Source organism: Schistocerca cancellata, chromosome 2 (genome assembly GCF_023864275.1).
Source record: "Schistocerca cancellata isolate TAMUIC-IGC-003103 chromosome 2, iqSchCanc2.1, whole genome shotgun sequence".
Lineage (NCBI taxonomy): Eukaryota > Metazoa > Arthropoda > Insecta > Orthoptera > Acrididae > Schistocerca > Schistocerca cancellata.
The window spans coordinates 199,419,165-199,431,478 of NC_064627.1; the positions used below are offsets into that span (position 1 = coordinate 199,419,165).

The window sequence follows — 12,314 nt, forward strand, 5'->3', positions numbered from 1 at the left end:
ACAAGTCAAGGTAAACTCATCTCTCGAGCACCTGCTTTAAGGAGCAGTGGTGCATATACACAGGACAGTAACATCAGCACATGTTAATACATATAGGAAAGTCTGCAATAGTCCTCCTATTTTAATAATCTGTTTGCAAGCTGAACATATTAAAAGTTTGATGTTATTTTAGAGTAACTGCATTTTGTTTCACTTCTTACTATCATTCATCTTTGTATCTGTATTGCATGGAAAGTACCTGCACGACAGTGAATGTGTGGACAGTATGTACTGTGTGTCTTGTTTGGAAATAAATTTCTCTCATTTACGTAAAGTACTTGTTGACAACATTCATCCTCAAGTGTTCTTTTAGTATGGCTTGGTTCCTTGTCGGGTTTGCTTTTGTGTCAGAGTTAGTTGTGTGTTAATAGTGATACACCACAGTATGAATAGGTTTGCTGATAGAGTGGATGTAAATAGGAATGTAAAGAGGGGTAGAAAGATACTACGGCTTAATAAGTGCAACAAGAAACAGGTTTTAGGTTACCAAAGGGGTCAAAATCAAAAATTCATCTCAGATACTGAAAATCTTGTGACTAAATGGATGAAGTGTAAGAGAATTTTACAAAACGTATAGAGTTTTGGTCCTGTTAAATGAGTGAACAGATCAAAGCCATTTGTCCACACTCCATGACAATAAAGGCATTAAAATTTAGGATGACAGAGAGAAGGCCAGAATGCTAAATTCCTTTGTTTGAAACTGTTTCACTGAGGAACATTGTTCTACAGTTCCTTCTTTCAGTTGTATGAATGTCAAAATTGCAGATATTAAAATAAATGTCTGCAGCACAAAAATCAACAGAAATCGTTAAACAGAGGAAAGATGACTGGACTTAATGCCTGTACGGTTACAGAATATGCAGACTGGTGGAATGAAGCATTTCTAGTGATTACAAAATAGCACAGGTCATTCTTGTTCCTAGAATGATCATCAAACAGGCATATATCACTGATATCAGTTGGTTGTAGAATGCATAAAAAAAGTTTTATGGTTGTGTATAATCATCTCTCTAGACATGTAAAATCTCCTAGGATATCTCTGTGGGAATCAACAGGGATTCTGCAAACAAGGATAACATGAAATGCAGTTCGCTCTATTTGTCCATGAGACCCAGAAGGCAGTAGATAATGGTGCCCAGGTTCATGCCATGTTCCTTGACTGATGGGAAGTGTTAGATACAGTTCTGTTCTATCACACAATGAACAAAAAAAACCAATCATACAGAAAATCAAGCTTTGTGATTGGGCTAAAGAGTTCCTAACGAATAGAACACAGCATGTTGATACTTAATGGAGAGAAATTTTCACATGAAAAGTAACTTAAGATGTACCCCAAAGGAGTGGTGGACAATTATCTTCACTGTATACACAGTCAAGTCACACTAATGTGACCACAGCCTGTATCAGATTTCAGCATGCAAGAACCACTCACAGCAGCACTAGCAGTAGAGGGTACATAAAGTGTCAGGGAGATGTGGAAATGGTGCAGTTGTTGTTGTAATGGGTGAACGAAATAATTTATCTGGATGGAAGCATTTCTGAAACAGCTGAGTTTGTAAACTGTTCGCATGGCACCATAGTTGACAGTCTGGGATTTACATGCCAGTACTGCAACTGAATATCAACTGAGTGGCAACAGGTGGCCTTTTCAGATGAATCACTTTTTATGCTCCACCAGACAGATTGCCGTTGGCATGTATGGCATGAAACATCTAGAAACAAACATTCTACTACAGTATTTGGAAGCTTCCAGGACGGAGGGCCTTCCCTGCATGCTCTAGCCATTATGGAATAGCATGTACCAGTGGGGCAAAGCAACACACTTCGCAGCTCACACTGTACGTGTGTGGTTCAAAGAGCACCATGCTGAGCATGCTGTACTTCCCTGGCCACCAAATGCCCCAGATTTAAACTCAATTAAGACTCGGTGGGACCACCTTGATCAAGCTATTCGTGCCCTGGATCCTCAATTGAGGACCATGGCACTGGAGATGGCATGGCTCCATATCCCTGTCAGTACCTTCTAGACCCTCATTGACTTAGTTCCTGCACATCTCACGGATTGTTCTACAGGCTTTTGATAGGTTGTCACATTAATGTGATGGGACAGTGGATATATATTTATATATGGCCTACTGGGTAACGTTGGAAACTCCATGGGTCTATACATGCTGATAGTGCTGTTTTCTTTTGAGTATTTGCAGGACTTCAAAACTACACTCCTGGAAATGGAAAAAAGAACACATTGACACCGGTGTGTCAGACCCACCATACTTGCTCCGGACACTGCGAGAGGGCTGTACAAGCAATGATCACACGCACGGCACAGCGGACACACCAGGAACCGCGGTGTTGGCCGTCGAATGGCGCTAGCTGCGCAGCATTTGTGCACCGCCGCCGTCAGTGTCAGCCAGTTTGCCGTGGCATACGGAGCTCCATAGCAGTCTTTAACACTGGTAGCATGCCGCGACAGCGTGGACGTGAACCGTATGTGCAGTTGACGGACTTTGAGCGAGGGCGTATAGTGGGCATGCGGGAGGCCGGGTGGACGTACCGCCGAATTGCTCAACACGTGGGGCGTGAGGTCTCCACAGTACATCGATGTCGTCGCCAGTGGTCGGCGGAAGGTGCACGTGCCCGTCGACCTGGGACCGGACCGCAGCGACGCACGGATGCACGCCAAGACCGTAGGATCCTACGCAGTGCCGTAGGGGACTGCACGGCCACTTCCCAGCAAATTAGGGACACTGTTGCTCCTGGGGTATCGGCGAGGACCATTCGCAACCGTCTCCATGAAGCTGGGCTACGGTCCCGCACTCCGTTAGGCCGTCTTCCGCTCACGCCCCAACATCGTGCAGCCCGCCTCCAGTGGTGTCGCGACAGGCGTGAATGGAGGGACAAATGGAGACGTGTCGTCTTCAGCGATGAGAGTCGCTTCTGCCTTGGTGCCAATGATGGTCGTATGCGTGTTTGGCGCCGTGCAGGTGAGCGCCACAATCAGGACTGCATACGACCGAGGCACACAGGGCCAACACCCGGCATCATGGTGTGGGGAGCGATCTCCTACACTGGCCGTACACCACTGGTGATCGTCGAGGGGACACTGAATAGTGCACGGTACATCCAAACCGTCATCGAACCCATCGTTCTACCATTCCTAGACCGGCAAGGGAACTTGCTGTTCCAACAGGACAATGCATGTCCGCATGTATCCCGTGCCACCCAACGTGCTCTAGAAGGTGTAAGTCAACTACCCTGGCCAGCAAGATCTCCGGATCTGTCCCCCATTGAGCATGTTTGGGACTGGATGAAGCGTCGTCTCACGCGGGCTGCACGTCCAGCACGAACGCTGGTCCAACTGAGGCGCCAGGTGGAAATGGCATGCAAGCCGTTCCACAGGACTACATCCAGCATCTCTACGATCGTCTCCATGGGAGAATAGCAGCCTGCATTGCTGCGAAAGGTGGATATACACTGTACTAGTGCCGACATTGTGCATGCTCTGTTGCCTGTGTCTATGTGCCTGTGGTTCTGTCAGTGTGATCATGTGATGTATCTGACCCCAGGAATGTGTCAATAAAGTTTCCCCTTCCAGGGACAATGAATTCACGGTGTTCTTATTTCAATTTCCAGGAGTGTATAATGAAATGCAGGTAGACCTTCAGAGGATCGATGCTTGATTGCGGTAGTTAAGCCTCAACATATAAAAATGTAACATATTGTGCATAAATAGGTAAAAGGACCTGTTATTTATTGTATGTTTACACAGTTGCTGAACAAGCTCTAGAAACATTCACTCCGTTAAATATCTTAGAATATTCGACATCAGCAATTTAAAGTGGAATGACCACATAAAACAAATCACAGGAAAGATAAATGCCAGACTGAGATTTGTTGGAAGAATCCTCAGGAAGTGTAATTGAATTTTGCACATCAGTCTGGGAACAGAGGAAATGGAGGAGCTCGAGAAAAGAGCAATGCGTTTCATCACAGGTTTGTTTGGGAAGCACGAAAACATCAAGGAAATACTCATCCAGCCCCAGTGGCAAGCTTTACAAGAGCCATTGTGCATCAAGGTGAGGTTTACCACTAAAATTCTTTGTGCATACTTCCTAGAATGGACAGCCAATGTATTACTTCCACCTACATATGTCTTATGAAAAGACTATGAAAGGAAAGGTAGAGAGAGATTTGAACTTGCATGAAATCTTCTCAACACTCATTCTTTGCGCGCACAATTCATGAGTAGAAAAGGGAAGGGGGAAGTGAAAGTAATACATAAAGTACTTTCCGCCACATCACTTACATCGGAGTTGAGCTATTCTTACTTTTTTTCTGTAGGTAGAATTTAATCTCTAATTGGAACTAACTTTTCAGTGCATTTTCTGTGCTTAGTAAAACAGAGTTAGAAATCAGATTAACTAGTAAAGAAGGTGAAAATGTCACATCAGATTGATGCAAATTTCCAAGCTTTTGGCAGTATCCTCAGTTGCTTATATGTAGAAAGCAACATACTGTCAGACATTCTGGGAATCCAAAGAAGGTATACTGGTGCTCACAGTGACCAGAGGTTACATTTTAGTATCATTTTGCTCATAACAATGTACAGGATGTTGCATATTGTCTGTAGTTTAATTTCTCGGTATCAAATGCCCTTTTTGGAGCATTGCTAAATGAGTATTGGATATCTCTGTCAGTAGTAAAAGTGTGTATCCTCGATGACTGAAACACAGTAATTTGAAACTTGCACTGGAATCTGTGTGTATTCAAGGAAGGTCAAAGGCTTATTCTTGAGGCTCAGTTTGGTTGCCACAGGTTTTTCTAGAGTTCTATATTTTATGAGGAACAGCTAGTGGAAATAGTACAAATACTGTCCCACAGTTACTGCAGTATTCACATGGAATATTATAAACACATGTGTCTCTAAGAGTGAACCGAGCGAGGTGGCGCAGTGGTTAGCACACTGGACTCGCATTCGGGAGGACGACGGTTCAATCCTATCTCCGGCCATCCTGATTTAGGTTTTCCGTGATTTCCCTAAATCGCTTCAGGCAAATGCCGGGATGGTTCCTTTGAAAGGGCACGGCCGATTTCCTTCCCCATCCTTCCCTCACCCGAGCTTGCGCTCCGTCTCTAATGACCTCGTTGTCGATGGGACGTTAAACACTAATCTCCTCCTCCTCCTCCTCCTCCTCCTCTAAGAGTGTGAATGTTCTTCACAGGTTGCAACATCTTATTGTATTAAACCGCCAAAAATTAATTTTAATCCATTGTCTGTGATGTGTTCTGTTTTATTGAACATTATGTAAAAGAAAGCAGTGACGTGTGATGATAATTCTGTTGTGTTGACTGAACAAATGTACTGGTGGGCTGAGTTTTTGTATCCAGTAGCCATTTAATCTCAATAGAGGTAAGATAGTTTATTTTGGCTCTGAGGTATTCTTTATATGATAAGCTTTCAGGTGTTTGTGTATTAGTGTTCTAGAAAGCTCTTTTCTGGCTTGGCATTGGAAAATGTGCCTGGAGGTACTGGTCTGCTTGGGATGATTTTGTGATAAACTGAGTGGTCAATGAAATAGATCATCTGGTTTATATTCTATTAGAATCTCTTGAGGAGTATTGCTTTTATTCCTTCTCCATTTCTAGCATATTCGTTATGGTGGGACATATACTATTTTTTGTGACCAGTGAACTGTTGTTTGCCTTCCAGCCATGAAACCAAATCAGAAGTGTATCATCATGATGGCAAAAGGATTACTTTTTTTCTGTGGGAGGGCGGGGGGGTTGGTTTTAAGGTACGTGGTTGAAAATTGGTCATGGCAGGTGACGGCAATGGTCATGCCGTGACATTTCACTGGTCTCTGCCTGTCGCATACTTGTCCCCTTTCCTGCTCTCACTCCATTACTACACAACCTTCTTTTCCATCAACACATCAAGTAGTCTTTTTTCCCCTTCTCTGATTCTCTCCTTTTCCACTCCCCTCTGCTTCTCTCCTTTTCCACTCCCCATTCCTCACCTCCCTCCTAAGCTTCCCAACTGCATTGAACCGCCCTACCCTGTCTCCCCACCACATCCCTGCATGCTTCCACAAGCAGCATTAGACCTTTTCCTGCCCCTACCCTGCTATTCCTCCACCTTCTGCCCTAGCCTCCTCCTCACCCCCGACCCACAGGCTCTTGCCCATCAGGTACAGCTGCTCTACGCTGCCCAGCCTCAGTGATCATCAACAATGGCCGTGTGTGTGTGTGTGTGTGTGTGTGTGTGTGTGTGTGTGTGTGTGTGTTCTACTTTAGAAAGAGGCTTTGTGGCCGAAAGCTCAAATGCGTAGCAGTCCTTTTTTGTTGTGCATGTCGCCAACTCGACGTCTCCTGTATCTGGCGAGTAGGAGTCTGTCCTTGATGTAATATTGACAGGCCGCAGTATTTGCCACATTTGTTGGGTGTTGCTGAACATTCAAGAATTTGCTTTCCTGATCAAGGCATTGGAATAAATTCTTGAAAGCTTATAATCATGTACAAGTTCAGTGTTACATTTTCACAGAGAACATTTTTTACAACAAATCTGTTGCTAAAGAATTTGTGGATATGACGAAATCTTATCTCTTTATCAGTTTTGCTTATCACATGGTTCACCAGTATTAATCTCCTTTGGACCCTGTCAATGGTTTCTTGAGTAGTGCCAACATTTTTATTTTTTATTTTACTGATTGCAGAGAGGGTTTTTAATAAATTTAATCTGTATATTGATGTTGTATTAGCTCCTGGGTATATCAGTTATATAGTTTTTGCTGCCAAGTATATTTGTAGTTTCGAGTAATTGATTTGATATAAATTGACGTTAATTTTTGTATTTTGTCGACAGGAGCAGCACTTAATTCCATGTTGGAGTTCTTTGAAGCATTGGTGAAAGCAGAATTACCAGGCCTTGGTTTCAGGGATTTGCTTTCTATGTTAGTTGCTCCTATTACACAGTGTGGTGAAAGCACAATGCCAGTATTGATTTTGCACAAGCAGGTAATTTTCAGAGCAGTTTGTATATTTTTCCAGCTATTACAAAATTTATGTATTTTAAAGTAGTGAATATCATGCATACAGAACAGAGGAACTGTTTTGTTGGAAGTATGGATGTGCAATGATCATCAATATTTACAGAAATTGATATTTCAGTATCGATACTGAAGTCTGTGAAATGTCTTAACACTTATGCTGATAGCAAAATACTGACCTTTGATGGTGGTAAAAACCAGCATACTTGTTAACATTGTTAATAATTTCCCCTTGACTTAAACCAGTCTCTTTCTGAACGTACGACATCAATGCATTGGTTAAAGGAATAAAAATAGCATTTAGAAGAAAGTCATAAATCTTGGTTTGCCTATCATCAGAAAGATTGCCTCTTAGATCTTAATAAGATCCAATTGAAATATGGAATCACATCATTGATACTACCTATCCGAAGCTGTGAAAAAATTGCATGTAAATACTTGAGCTGTATAGCCACATAGTCAGTTTCTGAAAGACTGTTCTCACAAGCAGGGTATGCTCACCATCAACAATGTGTATTTGCACACAAATGCTATTTCTAAAGGTGGTTCATTATAATTAGCTCCTGTGCTTTTATTTCAGTTGATTTATCTTGTAAACTGTAAAAATTTGTGACCAGTAAATGGTAATGTGCTAAGCCTCCCTCAATCATTTACAACTACCTTAATGGGCAACTGGAATAATTAAAGGATGTTACACCAATTAACTCAGACTGTTCATGTTTAGATAACGTAACGGGAATGAAGCCAAGTGATTTTGACAACTGCCAATATTTAGACAGGAGCACACACTGCCAATTTTCAAGGCATGACTGTTACGTTGTGAAAATGACAGGTTGTGCTGCTGTCGAAATATTGGCTGTTGTTGCATTCCCAAACGTTGTTTGAACATTGTATATGCTGAAAGAAACTAGTCTCGCAGAATTTGTCATATTCATCCTACCATATTTTGTGAATTGTTGGCACAAAATTTCTCGAAATTCTAATTTCCCTTAATCTGTCTTGTCTCAGGTTTTCATTGATAATACAATGTTACATTTAGAGGGTGAACCAGAACGCCACCAACAGACTTCCAGAGGTAGTAGTATGGACTAAAACAAAAAAGTGCAGCAAACATAGGCTCTAAAATGATGGTCTTAAGTGGTATGAGCATTTGTTCAGTAGAAGAGATGTTTAACAGGAAAGCTCTTTATCCTGTTGTACCAAACCACGCAACTGATAAGTATGTGGGCCATCTCTAATGACGCTGCCATTGACAGACTGCTAAACCCCCAATGCACTATTTTGTGGCAAATATTAAACATACAAAATATTATAAAGTTATTGTGCTTAGAGAAAAAGATTCCTATCCCTTTCTCTGCCAATGTGTCATGGATCTCCATTTATTCTGTTGCATTCCAGCCATTTAGATATTTTTAATGTTTTTCAATTATTCTTACACCTCTCTTCAGACTATTTTCATGTCTGTATTGATTTGTTAGCCTTGGCTCCATTCTCTAAACTGTAATATTATGCCAACACTTTGTATCCAAATCTGGGTCTTTAGTAGGTGAATGCACACTCATTGGTAATTAATGGTTTGTGAATGACAGAAATATCTGTTGGCATGGAGTTGTCTAGTCGCTTAGTTTCTTTCTTTTAATGTTACACAAGTTGGCACGTGCGTTCCCCTACTGGAAGGCCTGTATTGGTCCTACATTGCTATTTTGTGGATATACTTGAAGTCATATGGAGGAAATTCTTTTAAATTCCATAAAACTTAGCTTTTTTGCGTACTCCTACCTGTTTCATTCATCATTGTATCCCAGATTGCTGCTTTCTTTAGAGAAGAAACTGCTTGAAATTTCCACTGCCTAGAGACACAGTATCTGTTTTTCTTGTTCTTTCCTCCCCTCCCCATCCTTCCCCCCTTTAAGAGCCCACCTGTTCAGTTTTTGTGATACAGGTAAATATACATTCTTCATCTGTTGCAAATGCTTTCCAGAAGTATTTAGGAGTGTCAGATTTTCAGGCGAAAACTGTGCACTTCGTGTTTTTCACCCAACTGCATACATGATGAGAAAGGGGGGTGGGAAGAGATTTATTACTTCAGTTTACATAATTAGAGGAAAAGGCTTTGTAGTAATTAATACCACTTAACAATGCTTCTATTTCAGGCATTCCATTCACTTGCTAAATGTGTGGCAGCATTGACAGTAACATGGCGACAAGAAGCATTGACTGTTGTGGAACAGTTCTTGCGAAATGTACAAAACCCACGAAATGATGCACAACATATTTTTGCTTTGTTGGTCATAGGAGAAATAGGCCGTCACATGTAAGTTGTATAGCAATATATTAACTCTATCGCAGGGTGTTATTATTTGCTCCTAGTCTTGTGTTGGAATTTTTGGTTTCAATCAAACTGTTTGTATTGTAGCTATTGTTTGAACCTCCAAAGGAATTAAGTGTTACTCAGATGTGTCTGTAACTTAACTAAGTTGAAGTTGAAAATATTTACTACTTAAAGATGTACAGTGGAACCTTGCATAGCAAGCATAATTCGTTCCAGAATCTTACTTGTAGTGCAAAACACTTGTTAAATTAATGTAAAATACAATACAATAATTATTCATTAACATCTTATTCATGCCATTTATTCAAAGAAAATTATACATACAATATTATTTACATTATTATTCATGATACATAACTAATAATTTTTTACTAGGAAGCTATCTATAGTCACTTGTCCCTATGGGCACTTCAACACTTGGTGATATTGCGACACAGCATTATTGTCAAACAAATTTTTAGCATGTGTAGCCACTGCTTTATTGGGGTGATGATTTTCAATGTACCATGCAACCAATTCCCATGCTTTTGAGCATTTCTCTTGTAGCGACAGAAGATTGCTGCTGTGCTGTAACCACCTCCTCACCCTCCTCTGAAGAACTCCTCTTTACAACTTCCTGCTGTGAAAACACACTGCAACTCCATAAGCTCTTTGGTGGTAATTTCTTGGCTGTGATCTTCCACAAGCTCATCGATATCATTGTTATCCACTACTAGCCCTATGCTCTTGGCAAAGACAATCTCGTTGACTGAGGGCTCCACAGATACTGACTCAAATGCCTCAGTCACATTTACAATGCACTCTGGCCAATGCGGAAGTGAGAGTTCTCTTGGTAACCCCTTCCCATGCCTCTTCGATCATCTTGACGCAGTCAGTGACATTGAAGTTATATTTTCAAATCTCTCAGAGTGAGATAGGTAGCTTCTTAAAATTAGAAATAATCTGCTGGTCTGTAGACTGGAGTAACGAAGTGGTGTTGGGAGGCAGAAATTGGATCTTGATGAATTGAAATTCTTAAAGGAGATGGTCTTGTAGGCCTGGAGAATGGGCAGGAGTGTTGGCCATAACAAGCAAGACATGGAGTGGCAGAGTCATCTCAAGTGAATATTCTTTCACATAAGAGCCAAATACTTCATTGATCCAATTGCAAAAAGGAACACGTCACCCAAGCCTGGCTGTTGGACTCCCACATCACGTTTAACCTGCTCTTCTGGATGTAACTCTTCTTGAAGGCTTGTGGAGTTTCTGAATGGGAAACAAGCAGTGGTTTAATTTTCAAATCGCCATTTTCCTTGACACAGAAAACAGTGTGAGACAGTCTTTCATTGGCTTGTGACTGGTCAGCGCATTCTCCTCTGCTGTTATAAATATAAACTTCGGCATCTTTTTCCATAATAGACCTGTCTCGTCACAATTAATAACCTGTTGTGGCAGATAACCCTCAGATTCTATGAGCATCTTGAAATTGCTGATGAAGTTCTCTGCTGTGTTTGTGTTAGAGCTGGCTGATTTGCCATGCCTCACAACACTGTGGGTGCTGCTCTTTCTCTTAAACTCCTTGAAGCACCCATGGCTTCCCTTAAACAGTTCTTCAGACGCTGATGATCCTGCTGTCTTCCTAACAAGGTCGGCAAAAATCCTTCTTGCCTTCTCACAAATTATGTCCTCATTAATAGTGTCAACTTGAAATTGCTTTTTATTTATCCGTATAAGGAGCAAGCTTCTGACATCGTCCAGAATACGAAACCACTGTTTAGATACTCCTATCACCCCCTTTGAAGCATCCATCTGCATAATCTTGTCCTTGTCCTTGAGAATAGTGCAAATAGTTGTAGACAGATTGTATGTGTGAGCTAAATTGGCAGCGCTCACACCACGTTTGTGTTTTTCAGTGATTTTAAAATTCCCTTCTAAGGTCATTTTCTTTCTCTTACGGTTATCTTCTTGCAGCTTTATCTTTGGAAACCTGTGTGACCACAAGCTGCATTAAGATGCTGCTAAACCCAGTCTGCAGTACGTACTAAAGACATTGTTCATATGCTGTTGCGACAATGAAAGGTGTTGTTGTTAAATGTTTTCCCCCTGTGCACAAACTGCTGGTGACATCATACTAAATCTTCGTCACTCGTTATGCGAAACATTGCTCGTTAAATTAGTCATTCCTTTACAGTTTGTTTTGCTTATTATGCGCATAGCACATTAATGGAGGTGCTCATTAAGCAGTGTTCCACTGCAGATCTTGCATGTGCATGAAGCTCTTGATTATCTGCTTGCAGTTTATCTGGGCATATTTCGGTGATGGTTTTTTTCCCTTAAAAGAAAAAAAAGAAAAAGAAAAATACTAAAATGAAATCGCAAGTATTCTGGTATTCTGTTAGTATGAGAACACATACTTTTGTTAGAATAAGTTATTATTCATGTGATTCATATTTTACTACCAGAAGTCAATGCAGGCCCCAATCCCTTTGTCAGACATAACTGAAATGTTTTTCCATTGTTCCCATTTCGTTTTTAGGTAAATATGAGGGCTCTATCCTTGCAACATGTCTACAGCTGATTACCTGACTGTGTGGTAGCCAAGCCTTTTCCCTGGTGCTAAAAGTCAATAATTTCAAACTCAAAATTATTCAGGTTTTGTTGTGGGAGAGTTTCTTTTAGAATTCTTACCTTCTGTTGATACAAAATGAAGGCATACTGTTGAATACTGCCAAAATGAATGCATTGTTCATAGTTTACTAGCAGCTGACAGAGTTCAGTAATACCATAGTTTCTAAAATGGATCATTGACAGTGTGTGTTAACCTATTTCACTTTTTTTCTGAAGATAGAGATGAAAGGAACTGGTATAGGTATGCATACTCAAATACAGAGATATTTAAACAGCAGAATACAGTGCTG

The 12,314-nt window shown here is 41.1% G+C and overlaps 1 protein-coding gene across 1 annotated transcript in view; it reads left to right on the forward strand.

Annotated features, from left to right (window-relative positions):
• LOC126161521 (cullin-associated NEDD8-dissociated protein 1) overlaps window positions 1-12,314 on the forward strand; it is a 172,888-nt gene that overhangs the window by 101,715 nt on the left and 58,859 nt on the right. Inside the window, exons 15-16 of the mRNA XM_049917431.1 lie at window positions 6,902-7,053; window positions 9,239-9,399. Of these exons, the coding sequence (XP_049773388.1) occupies window positions 6,902-7,053; window positions 9,239-9,399 (313 nt within the window). The remainder of the gene's footprint in view (window positions 1-6,901; window positions 7,054-9,238; window positions 9,400-12,314) is intronic.